We start from the raw sequence: 26,846 nt of genomic DNA, 5'->3' as shown, positions 1-26,846 counted from the left end.
CATCCACTGGGAGATGTTTCCTTCTTCATTTAAATTGTGCTTCTCCTGAATTAGAATATTTTAAAAAGTTTCAGCACCACGAGTCATTCAGAGTTCAACAGCTATGACAGTTGAAAACACAACAACCTACATGCAAAAATCCCAAGGTTGGGGAAAATGAATAATTTCAATGGGATATGTTGTTCACATAGCAGGTTTCAAGTTCATATTTATTTATTTCTCTCAACAGAACCCAAGTGACAATCAGAATACAGTACTTTTTTCCTCAAACATGTTTTTTCCTTTTCTTTTTTATTACGCAAAACAAGAGAACACTCAGTGCAATAAGACAGAGGACTCTGACAGTGCGGTGCTCTCTCTACCTTTTCACAGTGCACGTTTATACACACAAAAAGATTGTACATCATCATTATTACATTTCTAACCTCCACCCACCAACATCATGGATAGGGCAAAGTGAATGTCTTAAAACAATCATTTTTAAAGATTCAACTTGCATACATTGTAGCTTGGCACACACACACAGCTCTCTCCCTCACATACACATACAGATACAACAAAGAGGGACCTCTGTAGCATTGATTCTCACCAGAGAGGGGGTACTGCACTTGCACTCTGAGAGCTAGCTCATATATCAAACCCATATTAATTTGGCAATGTGGACATTGCATTTGAATGTGCAAAAGAGAACCAATTTAGATGATGTAAGTAGGAGGCTGAGGTAGAGGGAGAGAGCAGGGGGAGAGGGACATGTATGTTACCAGCCTGATTCAATGTGATTGAAGATGATGGGTAGTGCAGTTTTCTTTACAAAGCCTCAAAGATTTGTAGGCCTTTGTGCAACCCCTGTCCTTTTGACTGGGTAGAACTGTTGCCATGTTATAGGTCCTTATATGATTTGATTTCTAAAATGGTTGCCAGCCAATTGAATTGGGAATATTTTCAGGGACAACCAATCATCGATGACTGCATATCACACACAGCCAGTCTCCTGAGGCTTTACCCCCCAGCCAAAAAAATGAAAACTTACATGGCACAGCTCGCTACTTGTAACATTTTCAAAAATATATATATAAGCATAATCTTGAAAATTATTTCTTAAGCAAGTGTATATGGCTATTATAATCTGCAGTAAAATTAAGAAATGTTCTAAAAGTGTTGATTGTACGGGCTGGTTGTTGGCATCAAGTATTTACACTGTGTCATGGTGCTCTCAGTGTGCATGGCAAAGTAAGGACGCTGGTATTCGCCAGCTATTGCCACCAACCCCATTTGAAATAACCAGCCGTCCAAAGTGCAACCACACCATATCTTGCTTTAACAGGCTTTGGCTGGTTTTGGAAATTATACTGTTAATAATGTATGTTCTAATTTACTACCTCCCCAACCCACCCTCAAAGTGTATCTTAGAATACAGCAGAAATATTTCACACTTTCTGTGTCCTCTATTACATGCCATCCAACAGGTTTTTCTATAAAACGATTCAACCGCTTCAAAAGGCTTTTGACGAAGTGACTACTTAGCTTCTTACTGTGAAATACAAACTGAAGCACACAGAGTTTCCTGTTTCTGTTCTAGGACTGTCTGTTGTACATTCTAGAACATACTGGACCAGGCATGGAGGGCGCTGTAATCTAAAGCACATCGACGCAACTCCTCAACTTACGATACAACAGTGAAAATGTAAAGTATATAGACAGAATTGAATAGTCCATTCATTTTAGTGCTTTTAAGCACAAATAAAAGAGTTGGGCATAAGAAAATTATGCTACTACAGTACAAGTATTGATAGATTATGCTTTCAAATGTAAAGTAACCAAAACAAAAATAACATAAAAACAAACATTAGATTGCATCTACATCTACTATACATAATTTAAGCTGCTTTTTAATTCCCATCTGATTTAGAAAATATCTATTCATCAAATATCTATTCTACTAATTATATTACAAGAATCCAGTCACAGGAAATATAAAAATATCAAATATCACCAGTGATGATAAGAAAACGTGACAACCTGAACAAGCAGAAATATTGCTATGGTAACCACCATTGTCCTTTGACATCAGAGAGTATCATCCCCCTGGTGCTCTTATTGGCTGTCCTGATAACCCTGATGTTGCAGGGAAGAAACAGCACAACCCAGAGGAGAGAGGGCATGGGTAATTGTGGGTTGTGTGGCAGAGAGGTGTTTAAGTGTGTTTGTCGTTACAGTCAGATGGCCGTGTCCCAGAATACGGTTGTCTGTGTAGGGTATGGGGGAGGACGGATCTTTTTGGCCCCGCTGCTTTTCCCCCAGCCTGGGAGGACAGACGGGCTTTCTTGCTTGCACTGACTCCGCTCCTGGTGTCTGTCCTCGTTCCTGTCCGGAGGAGGCCTCTCCAGAGATCTCTGCAGGTGTGGATGTTGTCTGGAGCGGATCTCCATGCAGAGGGTGCGTTTCCTCTCGATCTGCTCTAGCATAGTCGTGTCTCCACATACCCATGGCATCTGGGGCATCTGAGGGACAGAGACAGTGACATTGCATTAGTGAACACACTTCACTTTTTAGCTAGTTGCACACTCAAAGCCACTGAAAACTTGGCTTAAGGTCTTAAGTATCTTCTGTTTAACATAAAATCATGCTTGAATGTGTGGTTTGATCAGATTTTAATGACTGTAACCATACTCAACATCTTTTTTCTGATTGAGCTCCACCCACTGAGAGGTGCAGAGGAAAAAAAAGGAATAGAAGAAATTGAAATAACCTTAACTGTCCCAACTTAGCTTACCTAAACTTGTGCTGTTGACTCTCAGGGCCTTTAACAGGATAAAAATGTGAGTAAAGAAAAACAAGCATATCTCCATACCTGGCTTTGATGTGTCTCTGCTGCTCTCCTTTGTGGAGTTCCCATTGGTGATGGGTTAGCAGGCATAGAAGGTGAGCGGCTATACTTAGGTGCTGCTTTCAGATCTACAAAGAAAGGAAAAATCATGTTTAGTCGTACATAATAAGAGTAGTTACAAACACATTTTCAGTTGAATGCATTGTGTTACAACATTATACTTTGACTTTATGGTTAATGTCAGATTCTCCCATGAATTTGAGGTCTTAGCCCTCACCATTTCCAGTTCCCACAGTCATTGGAGGGCTACCAGACGATCTCCCGTGATGAGTGGGTGTCGTCGTGGATGAATGCTGCCCTGACACTGTGCTGCCATTCCTCTCTTGTGCTTTTGATTGGTCCATGCTGTAATTTGTTCTGTTATCTCGTCGGGGCGTGCCATCTGATCTGTATCCTCTTTCTTTGCTATCACACCTGTACTCCATTGCCGTAGGGCTCTTGGTGTTTTTAACATCATAATGATGTTGATCTGAGCCATTTAGACTTTTGTCTTTGCTGTCCCGCCTCACTTCGAGGCCAGTTCTGCTCAGATCTTTACTGTCCTGTCTGGGTAGAGGAGGAGGAGGAAGATCTCCGTTGTGGCAGCTCCGATCTCTGCCTTCATGCTTGGATTCAGAGCTGTAGCCAACCCTGTCCTTGCTGCTTCTGGATGTTTCTTGTCGGGGAAGGATCTCAGGTGGCTGGTCTATTCTACCATCGTGTCTATGTTCCATGTCATTCCTTGCTCTCTCTTTGCTATCCTGTCGGGGTAACAAATCAGGACGATGGTCTTTGCTATCGTGCCTATATTCTGCTCCAGTTCTAGCTCTGTCTTTGCTCTCTTGTCGGGGCAGAAGCTCAGGTGGCCTGTCTCTTTCATGTTTTGAGTCCACACCGTTCCTGGCTCTCTCTTTGCTATCCTGTCGGGGTAAGAGCTCAGGTGGATGATCCAGCAGTCTCTCTCTGCTTTCATGTCTACAGTCTACTCCATTCCTTGCCCTCTCCTTGCTGTCTTGCCTTGGTAACAACTCAGGCGGCTGATCTAGCAGTCTCTCTCTGTCTTTGCTGTCCTGTCTCAGCAAAGACTCCATTCCATGCCCCCCACTCCGGTCTTTGCTGTCTCTCCTTGGCATCAGGTCTCCATTGCTAATCCCTCTGTCCTTAGAGTCTCTTCTTATCAATGGGATGGGTTCTAAGGAGCTGCAGCTCCTGTCTTTGGAGTCCCGTCTCACAGGGATGGGCTCTACACTGCTGCAGCCTTGGTCCCTGCTATCCCTGCGAACAGGTGGCACTTCTACGCCGCTACAAGTACGGTCTTTACTGTTGCGCCTGTGAGAAAGGGACTCTACATGGCTGGATCTGTCTTTGTCTTTGTCTCTGTCTCTGTCTTTTTCTTTGTCTTTGTCTTTGTCTCTGCGATGAGAAGACTCTTTGCTGTGGCGCTCCTTGTCTCGCTTGGACTCCTTGCTGTGACTGTGACTGTGACCGTGGCTGTGGCGGTCCTTGCCTTCACGCTTGGACTCACTGTGAGACTTGCTTTTGGACTCAGCTGTAAGAAAAAAAAAGGAAAAAATATTCAGAATATTCAGAAAATATTCAGAGGACAAAATAATCAGATGATTCTAAAATCCAAACTTACTCTTTTCAGTGGTAATTATTTGAAAATGTATTCAATACACATTGGATAATTGCTTGAAGGTAATGTAAATAATCAATAACATCTGTGAAGCAAATTTTTCTGATTCATGTTGCTGCACTACAATTAAATGTCCTCTAGGTGTCACTCACTACTCACTAAAGCAGCTGCTGTAAACCACTGGAGGTACAGTAGATACGTCAATATAGGGGTTGGCAGGCATTAGAATAGTACTCATTGTGGTGGATGATATCCACTTTTATTAGCTGTGTTGCATTATTTTTAGTTATATCAATTCAACTCATAAATTTGTAGTTAATATTGCATTTTTTCACTGTTCTTCTCTTTCACCTTAAAATCTACAGAATCTCAAATATATGAATATAATGCATGGTGATACCATAAGATACTGATGGTTAACAACACAACACACATCCCTAAATATTTAACAGTGTCATCGGATGTCTATGTGTATAACACTGATTTTTTCATGCACAGCTACATCATGTGCTCTAACTCTTCTTCACCATGTATACTGTGCCTACAATATTCCAGTGTGTGTGTGTGTGCGGCAAATGCTAAGAGGGAAGCTTATGTATGTCACTGATTCAAGGCTCAATAAAGACGTTATAGATCATCACTGCACAAATAAAAAATGTATGCACATGATTGATTTCCACGTAGGCTGTGCCTCTATATGGCTCCTATACGGGCTTTAACATATAGTACTACGCACAAGCATCCCCTGACATGCCCACATGTGTCATACATGCTATGTGAGTGTGTGCATGCGAGTGACTGTGGCGATTAACCGGTTGGTAAGTGGGTCAGGCTAGCTGTTGCTGCCTCTATCGCCTCAGAAAGGCAGAGAGAGAGAAAAAATTAACCTCCATTCATTGTGTTAGGTCTGTGCCTGTGTGCTAATTACACCGTGTGTGCTTGTAGTCAGTCACAGAACAACACACACAACCTGCAAGTCCTTTAGCCCCGTGTGGCGCTTGCACACAGGTGTTGGGATGAAAAATAAATAATCTAAAAAGACCTGTCTACACAGCCCCCCCTTGATGTATAGATCACATATGCAAACAGTTTACAAACCATATGGGGCTGGATAACAAAATACTGTCAAAGGGCTCATTGGTAAGACATCACTGGGAATTCCTGGCACATGGCTGCAAGACTTGACTATCTAGCCACCGCTTAATATAAGATGCTAGTAAGATATAATTAATCCCGGAATCAAGCAGCAAATGTGCACTAATTGGCACATGTATGCATCAACTGGAAGATGCATCTCAGTGGAGTCAACATGGAAAGAAATCATAAATCGTCTCAGCTTCCACTCTTCCCATCTGCACAGCTGCTCCAGCTACCTGATTGGCTTGATCCTGAGTAGAGTATGTGCTGATTGGACAGAAAAGAGAATCTGAAATCCTCTGATCAGGTGTAGATTTAAGTTCAGTGCCATAGCTATCCCCATCAGGAGCTCATTGCTCCGTTGTAGACCGGCATGCCCTGAGCCGTGATTGGCTGCATTACCCATGGGGAGGGAATCTGCAAATAAGAAACAGGGATTTCTCCTCCTTCCACTGTTGCTATGTTGTAGTTGCTAAGAGCTTTGAGTAAGGATGGATGTGTGGACTCTTTGCAGTTCTTTTATGATTTATGATTTATGTACAAAATGCGCTTGAATAAATCTCTGTTAATTAAGGGTTTTTCGTTCTTTTTTAAAAATTCTTTCAGACTGTACAGACCAACTCTCAAGAGCAATGTAGCATTAGAGTTCAATTTAAATATAGATACATTTCATGTCAAACCTCACTCTAAATCATCAGCTGGTCTCTATTCATTCATTAGAAACCTACATGAAACCCTTTTCAAATAATGCATGACATGCTACTACATGAACTATACTACCCTTCATGTATTCATGAAACAACCTTTTTCTTATTTAGTTTAGATTAATGCCTACAGTTATTAATTTTTCATTCATTTACATCAAGTACATTAGATGTCAAAGCAGTCAGGCTTAGAATGGCTATTTTAACACAAAAAATAATTCTTGCATTATGCATGAGAACGACAATGTTAATTTGACTGACTGATAATGCTGCTTTTTTGTAAACTTCAAGCAATTTGTACACCTCACATCATTATGACCAGATTAAATTTTCATTTATTTTGGCAGTGTCTTGAGTGTGGCATGGCTATCTGTATTTAAACATGATGTTTACATATTTAAAAATAATGCTGCCTGATGTCCTAATGCCATGAGTAGGTTTGAGAGACCTGCTGTCTGCTTTAGTCTCTAATCCCCTCAGATTAAATGATACGATCTGTATCAGAGTTTGGCTCGCCGGGCCTAGATTAAACAATAGGAAGGTTGCAGAGAGAGCCACAAAAACCCTGAATCGTACCGTAAAAGTAATTAATTCTATGTACAGCCTCCTAATTTAGCAATGTTTGAACTTGTTAATGCAAAATAGGGATGCATTACACTACCACTGATGAGGGAATGGGAAACTACTTTTTTAAGAATGTGTATTTGCTCCAGAGTTTACTGCAGCCAAAGCTTTTAGTAATGGACATCATCCATGCTGTCCATAGACACTTTTGGATGTTACTTGCTCTCTAGCTTCTGTTTGTTCTTGCAGTTTCTCTGTGGTGGTAATAGGGTTGATTCTTTAACCTTCTTAAATAAGTCTCTCCTTCTCCTTCATGAAATGAAATGAAGATTTCTATATGGAGATGTGTTGACAAGCCGTCTACACTTTTCAGGAATCAAAATGACATAAATAAATAAATATGGTGACAGCTGTTTGTGCCCTTTGCTTCACTACATTTTAAGGCAAATGTGCAAAATGACTCACTCTCTCCAGGCTCTTTAGACTTTCTGCCACTGGCATTTTTCTTCAGCATATTCCTTCCTGTGGTGAACAGGTTGGTTAGTTCGTCCAGTGGGCTTGTGGGTGTCCGTGAGCGCCCTGTTGACACATTCTGCATTGAACCATGGAGTCGACCCACACCGTCTTGAGGTGGTGAGCCCTTGCCATGAGGGGTGGCAGAGGCGCTCCGTGGAAGACCCCCGGGGAATGGCATTGGAGCGTCAAAGGGAGGTGTGCGCATGAGGCTCAGTGGGGTAAGACAGCGGCCCATGCTGACAGGTGATGGGCAAGCAGAGTGGCTGCGCTGATAGGAGGATGAGGAGGAAGATTTGTAGAGGGTGCAGGGTAGAGGAGGTGCAGAGGAGCGCCCAGAGACAGTGAGGGTTGGGGTGGCAGTGAGCTCCCTGCGGATGTGTGCAGAGGAGGGTGGCTCAGTAGAAGAGGTTGGGGATTTGCTGTAGGACTGGTTCTCCAGCATGGGCAATTTGGCTACATCTAGAGGGGTGAGGGGAGACTCGTCTGAGTTGGGTGAGCATTGGGCTGGTGCTGGGGGGAACACCAGCAGTGGAGGCCGATGGGTAAGTAAATTGGGAAATGGTGCAGGAATGTCACAGAGGGGAATGTTTCGAGGCGTGGAGCAGCGACTGAGAGGTTCAGGGTCATATGGTGCCGGGGTAGGGCATGCGGAGCGACATCCCACAGGGTCAGTACGGTACTCCATATCGTCCAGAGCTGGGTACTTCATCTCCTCATACACAGCCTCTCCTGGCTCCTCATCCTCACTCTTTAGCGGTTCTCGTCCTCCAACATCAATCCCGCCCATCTCTATGTAGACAGGTTCATCTTCACAGTCATCTGTAGGGCTCTCATCACTCTGTGGCGGTGAGGTGTTGCGTTCGCAGGGGGAGGTGACGTGGTGGAGGGGTCTGGGAGGGCAAACCCCACTGCCTCCGTGGGTCTTGATGTAGGACTCATCAAAGGAAACACTCAGTTGTGTGTTTGGGTTCCTCTTAGGTTTGGGCGGCGGCACCCTCCTGCAGTCCTCACTGCATCCTTGAGCTGCTAAAGAATAAAGAGAAAGAAAGTCTAAAAACAAAGCCATTGGATAAAGTACCTAATATCTACCTAATACCTAATATCTGACAAGCGTCCATTATATGATTTATATTCTGGCTATTTTCAATTAATCGCTTGTCAATAACATGACAGAAAATACTCAAAAATGCCTGATATAATTTCCCACAGCCCAAGATACCATTTTCAAGTGTCTAGTTTTGTGTTTGTTTTGAATCACTGCTGCCCTTGTACTGTTGGGTTTGAACTAGCAGTCCAAAATATGACAAAGACAAGCAAAAAAATCCTGACATGTGAGAAGTTGGAACCAGCAAAGTTTGGGCAATTGGAGAGGCAGGCATGAGTACTGGCACAGAAGCTAAGTAATGTACTGCTGTGGACGGTTGTAGCAGCAAGATGTATTTTAGCCACCTAGAAAAAGGCCCACCTAAAAATGACTTTAAGTGCACGCTATATTTAGAATATTTTTACCGCTTTACCTTGCCATCAAACAGCCCCTTTCCTTTGGTGCTACATTTTCTCAACAATAGAACTTCCATATTCCTACACATACCGTGCACTGTATTACGCCGCAACAGTACTTTCTGACCTAAACAGCTGATCTACGGCATAATACAGTGCGTGGCCAGTGTTGTGTCCCCCTTAGAATAATATTTCCCTCCTGCCAAAACTGTGTTTTCCGTAGCACCACCTCTGTGGTTGGGGTTAGGACTTAGATCATGGTTCTGGTTAGGCATAGCAAAGATAACTGGTTGGGTAGGGGTCAGGTTAAGCACCTCAGACGATGACTGGTTGGGGTTAGGGATAAGGTTGGATGCAGTTTAAGGTCAGTGAAACACATATCAACGGGGGAACAGACGTCGACGCAATACTGGTACTTCTGCCTGCTTCTCCAAACTGGGGGACCGCCATCTACTGAAGGTAATACATTGACTATGGATAAGCACCTCATATATTCCCACTTCGAAAAATGCAAACTATCCTTTTAAAGCCGAATGTAGTTCTGTGGGTCAGATGTAGGTCAACCTGTATAGCTGAGAGCAATATCTTGAGTCAGATATGTGGGAATAGTTGAGGCATATGCATGTTTCTAGGTCACATATACAGCAGCAGAGCAGTATGTGAGTATAGTATCTGGGTCACACACACTCTGGAGCTTCTTTCTGATAGTGGTGACGTAGCATTGCAGTGTGAATCGCTTTAGATGTGGTGCAGTGAGGCTATAGTACAGTGTTCACATTGGCTAGATACTACTGTATAGTACAGGGCCTGATAGTAGTTCACTCACAGTGGACAGTGCTCAATAGTACTGTGTTGTTCAAAGTGTATTTCTAGGTCAGACACTGAGATGTTTGGATAGGAGTGTCCCTCTCTCTGATAGGCAGGGGGAGATAAGTGTAGTTAAGAGCCAGACCATGTCTGAAATCTTCAAACTGCAGATTTTATACCTTTAATAATTCAGATGCCAGATGGCCCAGACACACGCATGCTTCCCGTAACTGTATGACTCACCACCATCACTACACGCACGCACACATATACGCACTGTTGTACACATGCCTACACATTCAGAGAGGGAAATTAGGACATGTACACATTTTAAACCACAAAGTCTCACAACTTATGAAGTCAGTCTTTACAGATTTTGAACTTTAACTGTGCAGGTGTCTGTTGCATCTGAATGTGTTACTTTGTAGAATATCTAGACTAGATAGATGGATAGATAGTTATGTAAGTATTTTAAATAGTATTTTAAGCTGTGGAGCTGGCTGGGATACAAGCAGTGAATTCAGCTGTCAAGAAAAAGTTTTGAATATGCAAGACCTGCAGCTGAATGCAAATCAGAACATTTCATTTTGTTTTGCAGGGGTATTTTAGGGATCTGGCTATTGATTTATCCGGGTTGATGTCCATTTGAACTGAAGGATGAAATGTAGATTCGACAGGATGTTTAACAGCTGCCTTTTGGTTTTGGTTCCACACTTTTTCCTCATTACCACTAATTAATAAAGTGTTAATAGGAAATTTGGTTCAACCCAGATGTGTTCCTGGAATGTGTTTAATTGGACTGATATGATATGATCTTTGAGTAATTGTTCTGCCTTTGTGAGTGCATGCATGTGTTTGTTCGTGCATTTGCATATAGAACATGTGCATGTGTTTCCACAATAGCCAATTGCATTACTACACAAACAGGTTTGCGTGGTGGATCTGGGTATCAGTTTCAGCACTGATGATGAATCCATCCCTCCAAACATCTCTCACTCCCTGTTCCTTTTTTTCTCCTCTCCTCTATTGCTCCCTCTTCTTCCCCTCCTCCTGTAGCGGATGTGTTTACCCGCAACCCCCAACCCCCTCCTCCGCTCCTCCTGGGGAAACAGAATCTAGGTCAATCGCTCCTCCTGAATGAATTCTACTCTGACAAGCTCCTCCCCTTCCCGCTACAGCGCCAGCTACAGAGCATGCAACCCTCCCCTCAGCCAGGGACACCCCCACACTCTCGCTCTGATTGGCTCCGAAGCCTCAGACTTCAGCATCTCTAGAGCCCCATTGGCCCGAGCTGCTTAGTGATGTTGTGATTGGCTGGGCTGCAGGGGGTCTTGTTTCTGTGGGATGGTTGCCGTGGTGCCCAGGAAGATCTGTGTGCACATAGAGATCCCCACCAATCTGAGCCAGGCTGGGCGACTCCCTTAACATCACGTTGCCAATGAAGCATCCAAACTGAAATGGAGTCAAAGCTTCCTGCAACCTCTAAATCTCTTTGCTCTCACTGCCACCTGCCTCAAATACTATTATTATACTATAAATATTAGCTTAATTTTGCAATGCTTGTTTTCTTATGCTCAGCACATGTACTGTGACTGATTATTTTCTAATAAAAAAAACTGTATAGTAGAGTGTTTTGTGCATTTGCTACAGCAGCGATTGTATCTGTGGCTTGTTGGGGGAAATATCCCTCTAGCTCAATTAATTCCTATCATATCCATTCAAGCTTTTCTTACACTGAGTTGATGGACTTTAATTATGCCCTCATTTTCATCCATGGCTAAAGAGGCATATTGTGTTTGTTTATTTTGCTTAAACTGACTGAAATTGCTGAAGGGTGCTTCTACTGGACCTTGATTAAGGCATCTCTTAATTGTGGCCTTTCCAGTTTTAAACTAGAGGAAAACTTGTTTGGACTTTATTGGTGATTTGCCTTGTAGAAATATTAAACTAAGTCAATTTTAAATGAGGTAATAGAAATGTTAAGACACTTCTTTCTTCTTTAAGTGCACTGAGACCAGCTTTGACAACTGACTGTGTGACCAATAACCTGCTGTAGCTGACACAGTACTCTGATCCATCTGCTGGGGTGAAGTTGGTTATTGAAGTGAAGCTGTAACTAAATGCACAAATCTTGTTCCCATATTAATTATACCGTGACATTACCCTCAGCAATAGAAACTGGGACAGCATTCAAAGCCTGGAAAATCTACTGAGCAAAAGACACAGTGGATATACAGTATAACAAGCCAAAATATGCCTAAATTTTGGGCATATTTTAGCTAAATCTTTGTTTCTGATGTGCAAACTAAATATGCATTAAAAATGTTGTTTTATTATTGGAAATTCTAAAAAATGGCCATTATATTCCAGAATAAACAAAATACCTTGATGTCATAACTGCTATGAAACATGTGCACAAATAAGAACAGCAACATACATGAGAATGGAAAGTGTCTTTGCCATACTGTGAGCTCTGGAAGTGCGCTGTGCGATTGCAATTGTGGTTTAACTTCATTGTAATTGTAATTATATATATTTTTGCCATAATGGTATTGTATGAAGTATGCACTGAATAGCTAGATGTCATGTCATTGTAGGAGAAACAGAGTTGAAGAAGGCACTGCAGAGAGTGGCTATATATAGCACAGCAGTTTGGTGTGAAGTGCCACCACCACTCACCGTCACATCTCTCCCCGCGGCAGGTGGACATGGGACTGTGGTCCACCGCCTCGGACGACATGCTCAACTTGGTGGCCGGGTCCCTCCTGGGCTTGGGTGGGGGCTGCTTCCTAGAGGTAGGGCTTCCCACCTCTTCTTCTCCTCCACCCCCACTGGTCCCACCACCTACAGAGTGAAGGGATTGGGAGCGCACAGAGAAGCCCTGGCCACAGGCGAGGGCATGCGGGTGGGGCATGGACATGCGTTCCTGGGGGTCTGGCATGGTAATAGAGCCCATACGTAAGTGCTTGCCTTCAGTTGCTATGTCCTCACCCGTCCTAAAACAGAGAGAGGAGAGCGGAGAGAGGAAGGGTAAAGGGTCAAGGCACCAGAAATGTAAATATGAATGATGAAAACATGATATCTGATGCAGTTGTAGTTGTATAAAACCCTAAAATGTACTGAAATATTATATAATATCACATTAGAAAGAGGGAGAGACACAACATGAAGACAAAATCCTTGAGTTCCTACATCCTCTCCTGGAAACTTTTCCTGTCAGGAGACAGCAAGAATAACACATACCATACCTTGACATACAGAGTCATTATGGCATGTTTCTATTTCTGTGAACATTTGTGTATGTGTGTGGGTGTGTGTGTGTGCGTGTGCGTGCATTTCATTCTATGCAAGTGATAAGAGTGTTAAGTTAACAATAACAGACATGTTAGCGCCACTGAAAACAGGGTCTCTTTCAGAGCAAAGCATTGATTTGAGTTTAACCCTGGATATGACCAATGCCGCTCACACAGCCACACACCATGGAAGTCCCCCAGCCTGTACACAATCAATCCCTATAAATGGATGATTGGCCTGAAGGGAGCGTTAATGATGTCTGAGTGGAGCGTGGTAATGGGGGAAAGGAGGGCCGTGTGTGTGTGTGTGTGTGTGTATCACAGAGAAAGTGAGCCCAAGATCTGACTCTGTTTGGTTCGTACAAAAGAAATGATAACATATGCTTGATCTCTGTGGTTTATTTATTCATACTCATATCAGGAAGGCACAATTAAGCTTAATGTCAGAGATTTAAGTGGCATTAAACAAAAACAAGGTGAATTTGCATGTGTGGATTTACAAATCCTTATCTTGTGCATGTGTACACATGTGTGGGTGTGTATGCATGTGTGTGTGAGACGCCCTCAGTGTGTGACTTTGCTGACTCTGACTCCCTCCTGGCCAGCTGCTGAACAGAAGGTGCTTGGTGGGGTGGGTTCATTGGTCAGGGGCTTAACTTTGCCTAGCAACACGGTACCCATAGAAACCAGACACAAAACCAGCTGCTGCTGCACAACAATAATAAAGCACACGTGTACATCATAACAGTTTGGCATGTGCACATCATAACCCCATCACCTTTTGTTTACAGATGACAGCAGTTCTACGAAAGAAACGCATTTGCAGCAACCTGTAGAGCCAGAGTGCTGATGTTATTTTAAAGAACATCAAATCACATGATAAGTGGAGACTAGTCAACATGTAAAAAAATATTAACCATCCATGACTGGGCTAAAATGTCTCTGAAAAAGGTGGAAAATCTATCTCATCTCATTCAGCTACAGGTGGCAGCATCACAGTAATAACAATCTTTCCCTCTCATATGTTTTGTGGGTGCACGCACACCCGTATACATGGATTGTGTGTATGTGTGTGGGTGTGACTGGAGTAGTAGTGACTGGGTTATTTATAGGATATTTGCCCAGTGATTGGCTAGAGGACAGACCACAGGTGCACTTGAACCAGTTGGAGTTGACTTGTCGTCGGGCAGCTCTGGTTCTCTCACTGTGACACCATGTGACAGGAAAAACAACAACACAGAAACAAACAAAACGCTGATGGAGATTTTGAGAATAACAAACAAACAAACAAAAGAAAATGCTTGAAAAAAAGATGTCTATCTGTAGCACATATATGTTGTGCACAAAGGGTAAAGAAAAACAAAACTGGTTTGGAATTTCAATGCATATGTGAATAGAAAGGAATGTAAGTGTGTGTGATTTTTTTGTGTGCGTATGTGTGTGTTTCTGAATACACATGCATGTTTGAGTGAATCTGTGGGCATGTCTGTGTGTAAGACTGTGTGAATAACTTCCTCTGATGAAATACAATAAAAGAAACCCAGAGATAGCAGCAGGCAGGAAGGCCCGCCTCACTCAAACCTAACATGCTGATCTGATTGGCCTATGGCTGTTCCAGCTGTCACCAGGCAGAACACATCTCCTGCAACTGAGCTCACACTTAATCTCCCTCTAACAGGTTTTTTTCTTTCCCCCCACTCTTAAACACATTTGCTCTAACAAGCTCTTTCCCCCTCACACAATCGCACAGTCCATTTGTTCTTTCCTACCCTTTCTCTCGCACTAATATATTCTATTTTCCTGATGTTGCATGTGCTCACATGTACACAAGCATGTGTGTATGTGCTTGCGCACACGCAAATGCAAGCATGTACACATGAATCCTCACACTCTCAGTCAGTTACTGTAAAAATGGGTCGCCTCATTGACCTACTTATAGGCCTCATGAAAAATCCAGTTATTTTTTAGACTCTTCCTCTAGTGACTGTGTATTAATATTTCAGCTTTGGCAACAGCTGAGAGACAGTGGAAGGATAGCAGGACAGTAGATGCCACTTTCCTCCGGCATCGCCCCATCCTGGAACATTCACCAAGTTACTGTGCGGGACTGTATCACACTGCTATCAGTGCTGGCCATTGATAAAAGAGAGATCCAGATAGAGTTCTTAGAGCTCTGACTTAACTGGCCTGAGGTGAAGTTGACTTAGAACATGCATGCAATACATAAAATATAGTGTCTATGGACGATTTAAACACAGTGGCAGTAGATACAGCTCTTTTTGAATTGCATGACCCTTTGACAGAAATGTGAAAGGGTTCAAAGTGTTCCTGAATAAATCAGTTAAGAGCAACATCTGGTCACTTGCTCAGCCCCCAAAACCACATCAATATAATCATCTGGTGCACAGCTAAAACTCCCAACAGCTGCTAAAATACCTTCGACTATGTCAGACAGACTGGCAGAACAAATAATTTTTTGGATTCCATGACAACATAGGACAGCATTTCCCATAATCCTCTCTATTGCATAGCGATGTTTCTTAAGCCTGCTGCATCATTAGATTGTCCATCTAAGTGGGAAAACTAGTATTTCTCTACTACTTCATGTGGTGTTTTCTCAGATAAAATATGCATCTGCTTGACTGATTGTTCTCTTTTAAAATTACTCATCAAATTGTAATGCTAATTGTGACTACTGTATAGTTTTATTATGAAAAAGATAGTTTGGTGGTAATTTAAAAAAAAATACATGAATGAATAAATGTGCAACAGTCCAACAGTGTGTCTTGACTTGTAAAAATGACACATACATTTTCATATAAATCATCAATCCAAACAGACAATATAAAAGGTGATATTATTCCATGTTTCCATGCACAGAAACAAACTCCAGAGCAGAATTATGATCTCAAATGTTGCTACACCACTGGAAAATACATAACTTTTTTTTTTTTAAAATTAGTTGACTGAATATTTCTTGGTGTTATTTCATATCCTGAGGTTCTGCTTTCAGTTTTACAAGGGGTTTAAAACAACCGGGACACTCATGCCACCACACCAACATATTCCTAACCCTTGTGCAATGTCCCGTTATCATCCCCAATGACTCAATGACTCAGTGCTCGCTATTCTACCCCACAACACAAGCACGCCGTATCCACGTGCTAGTCACGTTGTGAGCGCGTGCCTCTTATTCGCTCAACTTTCGGGATGCCACACAGTGGCACTGCTGTAACTGCTTGCTCATCACAACATACGAAAAAGGGTGCATCTGATCCCTGATGAGGTTAGACAAACCAAACATATTCAAGCTTTAAGGGATGTTGACACTTTTTGACAATGATACCACTCTCTAAACGCAGGATAGTTATATCTACATAAATCACAACAGTGTACAGTAACATGAAACTTCTGACCATGTCTCATTCACACCCTCACATCCTAACACGCTTTCTGTGACAGCCCACCCCTTTCCTTTTTAATTCTAAAGAGCTCTCCATCTCAAAAATGGAGCAGTAATGACCTCCATCCAAGGACAAGTCCCAAATAAGTCTAAACGTGAAAAATTAATTATCCTCTATAGATCATGGGGTGTACCAGTCCACACTGGCAATCCCCAAAATACGGCAACCTGCCATTGCCAAAGGGACCCTCTGGCCACTTGTCCTAATTCCTTACAACCTCTTCCTGAAGTGAACCCAGTGACATCCTTGTATGTACAGAACAGAGTCTCCTTGGTGTGCTGTGTCTAATTCATAAAAGGCTGGCATGTCCAACAGAAATGGAAATGTCTTTATAGGATATGTCTATGCTCATAAACCTGTGTCAAGTAATCTGTTGTCTTTACTTTGTCTAATTGTTACTTTTATTTCCGCCTACCTCCTTATGGCTTCCTCCTGTTTTCTCTTCTTGTCGTTTTTCTCCTGCAGGAATGCCCTATTTCTCTCATTCCTGGCGTGGTCCAAGTTTTGAGCTACCAGGCCATTGTAGGCTCTCAGCCCGTTCTCCTCGACATACTGGAAAAAACGGAGAGTTTCCTCCTCTTTGGAGCTCATCATTCTTCAAGTGTTCCACAGCATTCTGATAAGAAAAATTGAAAGAAAATGTTAGTGCCTTAAAGAGAGAAACAAAGATAATAGCGACTAATGTAACATGGTATATGAGGGTTTTATTGTGTCAGTGATTATTCTCTCAACCTTCATTTTTCAAGGTCAGCCTCGGTGAGATGAAAACCGATGAAGCAGGATTGCATCAGCACCATAATAATGTCACGCATCAAGTTTGTGTGATGTTCCTGTTCTTTTTAACATTTCTGACTGTTGCTGCAGAGTTCATGGCCTATGGAAGGTTCATGAGATAATGAGACTTGCATCATGCCTGTGTCCACAAGAGTAAGCATTTTCCCCGTAGGGTTGCAACATCTTTTCTTTCATTCATTCATTCATTCATTCATTGCACACACACAAACACACACACACACACAAAAGCTGACATGACCATGTAAATATGCAAACAGCCAAGGAACTCACTGTCTAGCTACAGTTACTTATAACCTTCAGTTTCAGGGTTTCAGTTTTCTTATTGGCTGTGGATCAGCACAGGCTGCTCGTTTTCTCAGTTGTCTTTGCACATTTTCTGGCTGAAATTATTGGCTTTAACCAAGTGAGTGTCTGAATGAAACTGAAAAAGGGCTTTCATCTTATGCAGTTGTAAGACTATGTGTTGGGCTCTGATGTGAAAATATAGTACTCCTGGGACAAACCACACAGATGAAATGAGCCTATTTTACTAGACTGCAGTGCGTGGTTCTTCATGCATAGAGTATATCATCGTCAATCTTATGTTGAAGATCTAAAAATAATCTCTACTTGAGTTGTTCTCTGCTAATTCTTTAACAGACTATTGCTGGCAGCATCAATGGCATGCATAAGTAAGAGTGTGGATGAGTCTGTGAGGAAAAGCCTCTTCAATGAAAACATCGACATTGGTGCAATCACTCTGTAATTCACTCCTTCAAAATGGGAATCAGTTTACAGTACTATTGCAGCCACTTAAGATCCAGACACAGCATGGAGCAGCTAATGATGTGATTCACTGTGCATGCATGTATAGTATGCATTTGCCTGAAAACATGTGCAACTGCATGCAACATATTATATACAATGTGCAACAGTCCAATGTGAATTTGGAGAGGCCGGTGGCGGAAGAGAAGAAGACAGTGCACGCTTTTATGTAGGTCAGTGTTTTCAGATCAGCCTAAGACTCATGCTTGTTTACGTGTGAGAGAAGCACTGAGTGTGAGTGCGTGTAGGGAGGGGGAGGGGGCTTGCGCTAACTGTATGTATGTTTGTGAAGGCAAGGGCAGCGGGAGGGGGGGTATTTGGGGGGTCTTGGAGGGCAGCCAGATGGAGATTGCAGGGCCAACTGAGAGACCGGCCATTGTCTGGCCATCCTCAGCATCTCTCTACCTCGTGTCTGTCTACGAATACATCCAGCATGGGGCCTAGGTCAATGGGTTTATCTGCCGGTTCCACTCCCTACAACGCATCCTCAACACTCCTTAGCATAGGTTTTTACCGACATGAGAGAGGACTGATAAGAGCCAGAAGACGAAATCACCATCTAAGAGCAGAGTTCGAACTAGGGCACAGAAACCTGGTGTCAAGTGGTGTAGAGATTTTATTTACTCTGATTATCAGGTCTTATCACTGATGCACAGGCACAGTAAGAGAACTGAAACTCAAAGGAAATAAGTCCTGGTTTCTGAGGAGAAATGAGGTGCACCGGTTAGTTGTGTTAAGGGTGCAGCAATAGGAAGGCACAGTTCAAACAGTGTTTGAGCTGAATTAAGCCTGCCTGCCTAATCCCTGTAAGCCTGCAGCAGCACTCTGCACTGGAATCAGCTTGTTTATCACACTGTTTTTACCAACCAAGCCTTTCACATTGGATTGTCCTCCCATAAGTCATTGATGTAAAATGCTATTCTCAATTCAGCAACCCATTTTTTTCAACAAAGCTTCATTTCCCCCTCCCTTCTTGCTCTTTCCCATGCATTTTCTCTTTTCTTTTTTATCTCATTATCATCATTAACATTTATCTCTGCCGTTGCCCCAGTTGACATGGGCTGCAACAGTTGGGACACAGAGGTGCACTTTACTTGAAAATTAAATGAAAGTGGCACACCGTTTCTGTTTCCAGGCAACCGTGTCACAGGAGAAGGGCAGCATGGATATTCTACAGACACAATGTCAAAAAGATTGCAAGGCCAACAGTCTGGTGACAACACGCGTGGGCACTCGTGTGTGCACACAAACACACACACACACACATCAGTGCAGTAAAGTGGACCAAATAACCTGCAAACCCTGGCACAGCACCTGGCAGCTCTGCTTCTGTGTTTTTTCATAATGCATGCAAAAAAATACTTTTGCATGCATTATGATGTGTATAAGATGAGCATTTACTGTCATATTTCTTTGTGGGTTTATGGATCAATGTTGTGTATGAGCAAGTGTTATGGTGCATACTTACAATGGGGCTGTGTCCCTGCTGGTTTGTGGACCAACGTGTCCTCTGTTTTCCCCTGATGAGTCCAGTGCACGCTTGTGAACTCTGACCTATGCTGGAGCACCAGTGCACTATTCCACTTAAATCCACATAGACTTCCATCCATTGTATGGTCCAACTGACTGGCTTGCTAGAAGGAGTCCCTGTGACCCAGGATCAGGCTGGTGCTAGAGGGGAGCTGGGCCATTGAGTGCCCAGCCCAACGCTCCCTCCCCTGGGCAGAAAGGGGAGATGCGACCCCTCCAGTCCAGATGGTGCCAAACTCCAAGCCAGGTGCCAGCTTCACTGCTCCACACATCTGCACATGCTAGAGACGGAGGGAAGACGCAGTGTAGCAACAGACCGCACCCGCAACCACAAGCATGACACAAATACACACTAACACACTCACACGCTCTCACCTCAAACTCCCCTTGCAGTTGCAGACCAGGCACTCACAGTCTTTCTAATGCTAGTTTTTAAAGAAAATCTACTTTCCCAGAATGTCTCTTCTTCTGCTTAAATATGTCCGAATGCACAAAATGTCTCAGTGTTGCACAGGTGAAAGGAATCCTCATCCACGGTGCCCTTAAGGTTGAGACCGAGGTAGAGCAGAGTGGTGTGCGTTTCCAGGTATGGCATTCCTTGCCCACTTCCTCTGTCCTGCCCGTCCACACAGGTCTGTACAGTCAGTCTGTGCTTAAGCAGATGACACCGGGCTTCCCAACTATAGATCACAACAAGAAGAACACGCCCACTGCTTACTGTAGCAACCTTCCACTAGAGCGTCATCCTCTCTCTCTCCTCTCTCATCCCTTTTCCTACTCTCCTATTTCCCTTGCTGTGTTCTTTTCAACTCATCTTCATACGCGCTCATACTCGAGTCTCTTTCTCCAGTTAGTCATTTTATATTTTTGTCTCGTGTGTCTCGACTGCCTTCCCTTTGCGGCTGCACTGTAACTGGAGCCTGAATGTGTTTTTCTGCTTTCAGCACCACGGAGAGCTCTCCTGTCAGAGGGTGAAGGGAGGTGGGGGGTGGGGTGGGGGTTGAGTGGGTGGGTACACTCAGAGGGGGCCAAGAGGAGAGAGGGTGAGGGGGGGGGCTGAGTAGGAGGAGTCATCGGGTTGCCAGGGTGTGACCTCATTAGACTCAACCTCCTCTTCCCCCGGCAACCACCGCACTCCCCCCACTCCCCAACGCCCCCACCTCCCTTACAGCTCGTAAACAAGACCACGACACAAAAACACTTGCAGTGAATTCACCGTGTTGCTCTCAAGTGCATTCATTACACTCTACAGTAGCCAAAACAAAGCAGAACAAAACAAAGAGTAGCAAATGCATGAAAGCAAAACACACAAAAAGGAGAACAACACTTTGCAATTTGCAATACACACACATTGACATGCTGATGCAAGATTAAAATATGTTTGCATAGATAAACAAAACAAGCAATTCAGAATAGTGACTTGTTCCCAATGGCCACTGAGATGCACAGGATGAAAGCAAGGACAGAGTTGAACCTGAGTTGCATGTTTGTTAGGGCGGCTATTGCAGCTGCTGTGTACCTCTGCTTGACTGTCTGGGGGACAAGTATTGGTTTCAGTAGCGCTGTGGGTTGTTTATGTGGTGGGAGCGCCTGGTATATGGTGCAGAAGCAGGGGTTGAGGGAGGGTGAGCAGTCCGGGTGGGGTGGAGGGTGCGGGCGGTGCGGGGGGGGGCTGGGTTTGCTCGGATGGATTAACACCGTCGACACAAAAGGATTAGGGAACAGAGATCTGTTGTTTTCATCAACCCTTCCCTCCATTTCTCTTAACCCCCCCCCACCCCCCTCACTTTCCCCCTCCCTCTATCCGTTCTGTCTTGCACTTTGCAGAGTGGCGTGGGAGGGCACCAAAATCAGTTTTAACAAACATGTGGCTGTCAGTTTCGAGGAGAGAAGGGAATAATGGCGTTGTTAAAAATACAGCGAGGGGAGCGGAGTCCAGAAAGATCAACAACGCACTAATGAGTTCAGCAGGGCTAGGAATGAATCACTGTGCTGGATATAATTATCAAAAGAGGCATCTGTTTTGCAGTGAGGAAAGGAGTAAGAGAGGCTGAAATTAGACTAATCAGTATGTCTCTGTACCCAGTTCAAATACTTGTCTCACAACAACATGCCACAAGCCATAAATAGCCAATTGCTATGATCTCACTGAGATAAAATGCTCTGTCAAAAGGTAGTCACCCCCTTTTTCTGCCTATTGTAAGGGATGTGGTCGACTGGTCACACACAAAGCAAGTCACTCTATCCGGTCCAACTCAGCACACAAGCGCATGCACACATACACAAAGGCCTCAGTCTGACCTTGGTGCACGGCCCGTGTGTTCAATCTCAAAGGAAGTATTTAAATCCCCTCAGAGTTCAATGAACACAGACAGTGAGGAAATCTCAGGGGTGAATGGGTTAAACAAATGTTTCCACCTATGTGCACAACAGTACTTTGTTTTGTGAACAGTGGAGGACACTCCCTCGGGGACAGAAAGGAGGGTGAAATAAGATTCGATGCCTGTTACTTCTCAGTGTACACACAGATTTTCATACTGTACAGACAGAAAGTCTGGTGCCTGAATACATTATTGAAAGTATGTTTTATCATATTCAAATTAATTTGTAGCTGTATTTTGATTGTGAACTTATCAGTTTGTTCTGTATCTTTGTCTAAGATGATTTAACAGCAAGATTGCTGAAGATACTACTTGATTTAAGCAATTAGATGTTAATATGGACTACATAGGCCAATAAGGATTATGAATATAAAGGTCCAATGTAAGGAGCAAACCTTCCACCCTCTGGGGACCATAAATAAGACCCTTAACATTAGACACCTGTTTGGCTGTCTCAACAGTGTGGAGAACATACTGCACCATTTTTGCTCATTTTAGTATATCATCAATAAATTTGATCTACACATGTGGTTAGAAAAATAACCACTTGTTACTTGCAAACTATAACATATCAGCCAGTCTTTTAACTGACTCTAACATTACCTTAATAGTATCTAACATTGTGACATTAATGACTGTTTGTTATATGCACTAAAGTTCCCTAGGGCAGATGTCTGGTACTTGGTTCAATCATGCATGAAATGATGTTGTATTGATCCGCTGCTGTAACAGGCTAATGAAGAGTCTATAAAAACCATTATACCAATCAATTAACCACCACTAAGGAAATAGAGCCATTATAAATACAGCAAGGACTCTGCTTTAGAGGGTTTTGCTAGGTGTGATTTCTTACCATCAGGAATTGGTGCTTCTGTGATTTTGAGGAGGGTGTGGGGTGGTTTTGAGGCACTTGAAAGTCTCTGTGAGGCTTAGTGGCACTGCCTGTTTTCTGCCCTTTTTTTCTTTACTTTTCCCTAGGAGTGCCATGCAGGTGAAGAAGAGGAAAGCTCTGACAGGATAGATAGTGAGACAGAGGCACTGAGGATGTCAGACTCTCATTAAAGATGCAGCACTGCTTACTTCCACTCCTCACATCTCCACCCAAGAGAAATGGAGCATAAGGTTCCTTTTCTGACCAGCAATGTGCAGACACCTCCTGACTGCTCCATGTTTCATGTCTGCTTGCATGTACGTAATGCACACTTATCCTTCTCAATGCACAATACCCCCTATTTAAGAATTTCTGAATGCAAGATGTGTCAATACTTTGAAAGTATTTTTTATGAAAATCTTATCCACAAGTTCCTTAGTATTCAGCTGCACAGCATGAGTTAATGTTCTACTTAATCAAGCTTTTCAACACTCATTTATCACCACTTCCTCACTCAAGAGACGTCAAGCAGAGGCATGTCTCTAACGACCACCCTTCACACTTCCCGCTGTTCCACCAAGACAGAGAGGTGAAAATGGGAGACTGAAAAGAGTAATCTCTCAAACAGGCGGTTGAGGGCTCCAATCTTGAGGGTTTAACCCCCTGTAAGCCCCTTAAATCCCCAGTTTAGAGGGCCAGAACTGATGGGCTAAAGCCCCCACAGACTGTCTACTAACTAGTGGACCCAGACACAGCGTGAGGCAAGAGAATAACGGATCCCCCGCCACGACTACTGCAGCCACTACATCCTTCCATAGTCCCAGTCAAAGGATTGGATGGGCTTAATTGGCATCAGAAGTGCCACAATTATGTTCATGATCACTATTGTATGGGTAAAAGAGGAAGGTCAGTAAGAGCATGTAGACAGGTTTCTGATTATGGTGTGAATGCTGATAGATATTGTTCTTCTGTGATAATCAATTTGTGCTGTGTAAATGTCATGTATGTGATGACTGTAAGCATGCTAGGGGTGAATGATGACCTACTGCTAACAACTAACTAGATATACAGGAGATTAGTTCAAAATAAGGCCTGACTTTGAAAGATGGATACTGGCTTGAGAGAAAATAGTGATTTCCTGTCACCTCAGACAGATTAATATTACAGAAAACATGTTGTCCTTGTCACCTACAAATGACCTTATTTTGAACTATGTTAATGGTATCTCATACAGAAAACCTACCCTATATAAATGAGCATCAAAGTTGTATAAATAAGGACTGAAAACTAGGGTGATTGGCGCCATCTGCTGACCACCAATTGAAGTACGTCGTTTTGAGAGGATTTAGGACACACATTGACTATGATTCCAAAAAAAGTAAAACATATTCTCTCTTCCCTCACCTGGTTCCTAAACAGTAAAGTTAGCCTTTCCAAAACCAACAGCATCAGGACTTTTCCCTGTAGCTAATAGGTCTGTATGTGGAAAGAAGGACCTTTGACTATCGGACTGCTGCTAATGAAATGATTTAAAATCCTAACAGAAAGCTCCTATATACAATCTGAATCTGGCAAATTCCATGTTAAAATTTACAGTGCTCACATGCAAAATATTGCATCCAACCATAATAACCTTTCAAACATAAATGTTTCATATTTGCTGTCATAATGATGGGACCAGTTAGACATGATTGTTTGGAATGGCCAATGAGGTGTTGAGGGGGAATTACTTTTTCATCTCTAAATGATTCTCCATTTACATGAATTTGCTTTCATTTTCGTCACACATTACTCTTACATATCAGGTACTTACTGTGAATAAGGGCAAGAAAGGTGAACACTGACAGCAAGACACCTGTAAACAGACTGATGAAGCAGGTCTTAAGTATGACATAAGTTGGCTTTAGAGGATGTTTGACTTTAATATTGGGTTACTGTATGTAAGTCTAATTGAGAAATGTTACTCTCATCTGTCATACTGACACAAGTCAGACATATACAGTATGTTGGCTAAAAACCATGATAAAGACAACGTTCATTTTGGTAGCAGTGGTGCACATGTTGATGAAGTTAATTTTGACATACAGGTTAAATGTTTTGGGAGAATGACTTTTGCAGCACAAATGAAGTGTTGTGCTGCTCAGTATGAAATGGTGTGGTGATTGATTTTCCTATGTTCAGTACTACAATGTTTCAGAAAATGGGCTTAAGCAATGGAGACTATAAGCAACTGTAGACAATTGTAAAACATAAGTCTTTCATTGGGAAATTGTAAATGGGCTGCGATTGTATGACCTGAGATCAGTACAAAGCATTTCACAGTGCCTCTTCCATGCATACGTACTCACCGGTGATGGAGCTGATAGGCCATTCATGGTCCTCAGTGCTTAAGGACACTTTATGCAGACAAGAACTGAGGATTGAACAGCCCACACTGCAGTTAATGGACATACCTTAGACTGTGGTTTCCTGTGCATGTCTACAATTCCCGTTCCAGTCATGTTTGAAGACATATAAAAATCCCCTGCTTGTAATAATAACTTGTGTTTGATATGGTTTTTCCACAAAAAAGTTCAATTACATGGTTAGAAATTCCTAAATTGACATACTGCTTCTGCCTCATTGAAAAATCGAAAATCTATGGATATGTAACAATTGTTCATTGTTTCACTGCTTGATACAAGATGTCTTTTACCTGAAAAGTCGTTTCTCAGTGTATGGGCACTGGAGACTTCACATCATAACCTACTTGTGTAAGTTGTATACAGGACTAGTCATGTTCATAAATCATTATTGTAGACACAGGCCTTAAACTCAAAATTTTGGTGAGCAAAGAGAAACTTTCCTCCTTTAGCAGACTTCTAGTGTCAAACTCTGCACATACATCATTCTGCACAGTGAAGCTCAAACTTCCAACTAAAGGAACAAGAAAAACACAGATATTCACAGATATTTTGAGTGGAAGGGGACTTTAAGAATCTGGAGATTTATATAAAGAAGTGCAATAAATATGAGATCAAATTTGTCAAATGTTAAGATTTATGTTATGTTTATGTTTATGTTTAAGAGGCCATGTGAGAATTTCTGTGGCCATGAAGAGCCTTTCAAGAGTAAAGGGGCATATTCCCAGGAAAATCCATCAAGGCCTGACCATATAACGTTAGACTAGCAAGACTTATTCAAGTTTAAAACCTGCCCACAATATTTAGATTTTTTTAACTGCAGTGGTGTACTGGTGTACTCTTTTGCAGGAAAGGTACGTTAGCTCACCTTCTTCATTTTGGATGCTCATTAAGGTAAGTTGGCAACACCTGCTGTAACTGTATTTAACATAATAATGTGAGTCGTGGTTAGCTAGCTAGCTAAGTTAACTAAGTTAGCTTAAAGTGAGCAGTAATCGAGGTCAGTAGACTAACGTTAATGGTGGTGGATTCTCGTGGTATTTAACACATTTCAGGCCTTTTCCAAATCTTCCAAGCCGACTGTTTTATTTGAACAAGCCTGGTTTATATGCTAGCCTTCCTAACTATGTCGAAGAGTGGAAAATGATAAGAGTCTGTTCGCGTGCATGGAGCAAATTAACAGGTCCCATTTAACTTTCTCACCTTTGCTCCAAGCGGTACATCTCAGGTACTGTGTGTCAGACACAGTAGATATTACTCTCCAAGCTAATTTTAGATATGTGCTCTTTGTCCTTGGCTAGGCTGAAATGAACACTAGTATGTGTAGCAAGAATTAAAAATAACAGGACTTTGTCACCCAAATAACACCCAAGGCATTGCTTTGTCAGCATAGGTGGCACGCAATGACATCCTGTTTATTTGCTCCTAAAGTTGAATTAACGTACCTTATTATTTTCTGTCCCCATGCAGCTTCATTGCCATTCTGGCACTGATTAAGGTGGAATCTAAGGTGCCTATAGAAGAATAAACATTTTAATTGCAGTGCATAGAAGAAAACAGAGGAGGAGAAATCTAG

The 26,846-nt window shown here is 42.6% G+C and overlaps 2 protein-coding genes across 20 annotated transcripts in view; one reads left to right on the top strand and one right to left on the bottom strand.

Annotated features, from left to right (window-relative positions):
- Window positions 1-177: 177 nt before the first annotated feature.
- Window positions 178-26,800, bottom strand: nyap2b (neuronal tyrosine-phosphorylated phosphoinositide-3-kinase adaptor 2b). 19 transcript variants are annotated; one of them, XM_042427426.1, is made up of 11 exons: window positions 26,716-26,800; window positions 25,217-25,281; window positions 24,682-24,734; window positions 19,992-20,577; window positions 19,555-19,897; window positions 16,903-17,103; window positions 12,410-12,726; window positions 7,373-8,449; window positions 3,105-4,415; window positions 2,852-2,955; window positions 178-2,501 (listed from the first exon to the last, which is right to left on the bottom strand). In XM_042427426.1, exons 6-11 carry the CDS (start codon window positions 17,079-17,081, stop codon window positions 2,217-2,219), a joined length of 3,273 nt encoding a protein of 1,090 aa, XP_042283360.1. In that variant the 5' UTR covers window positions 17,082-17,103; window positions 19,555-19,897; window positions 19,992-20,577; window positions 24,682-24,734; window positions 25,217-25,281; window positions 26,716-26,800; the 3' UTR covers window positions 178-2,216. The 19 variants fall into 19 exon arrangements, with proteins under 19 accessions (XP_042283360.1, XP_042283359.1, XP_042283355.1 ...); XM_042427425.1 differs by lacking the exon at window positions 26,716-26,800 and adding an exon at window positions 26,474-26,695; XM_042427421.1 differs by lacking the exon at window positions 26,716-26,800 and adding exons at window positions 26,139-26,188; window positions 26,285-26,367 and having other exon boundaries at window positions 24,682-25,281.
- The window catches only part of gpc5c (glypican 5c), a 122,030-nt gene continuing 121,944 nt past the window's right edge, over window positions 26,761-26,846 (top strand). The window contains exon 1 of the mRNA XM_042427442.1: window positions 26,761-26,846. The gene's annotated coding sequence lies outside the window, so the exon portion shown is untranslated.

The sequence above is a fragment of the Thunnus maccoyii genome, chromosome 12 (assembly GCF_910596095.1).
Source record: "Thunnus maccoyii chromosome 12, fThuMac1.1, whole genome shotgun sequence".
In the NCBI taxonomy this organism is placed as follows: domain Eukaryota; kingdom Metazoa; phylum Chordata; class Actinopteri; order Scombriformes; family Scombridae; genus Thunnus; species Thunnus maccoyii.
This window is presented reverse-complemented; position numbering and strand designations above follow the sequence as displayed.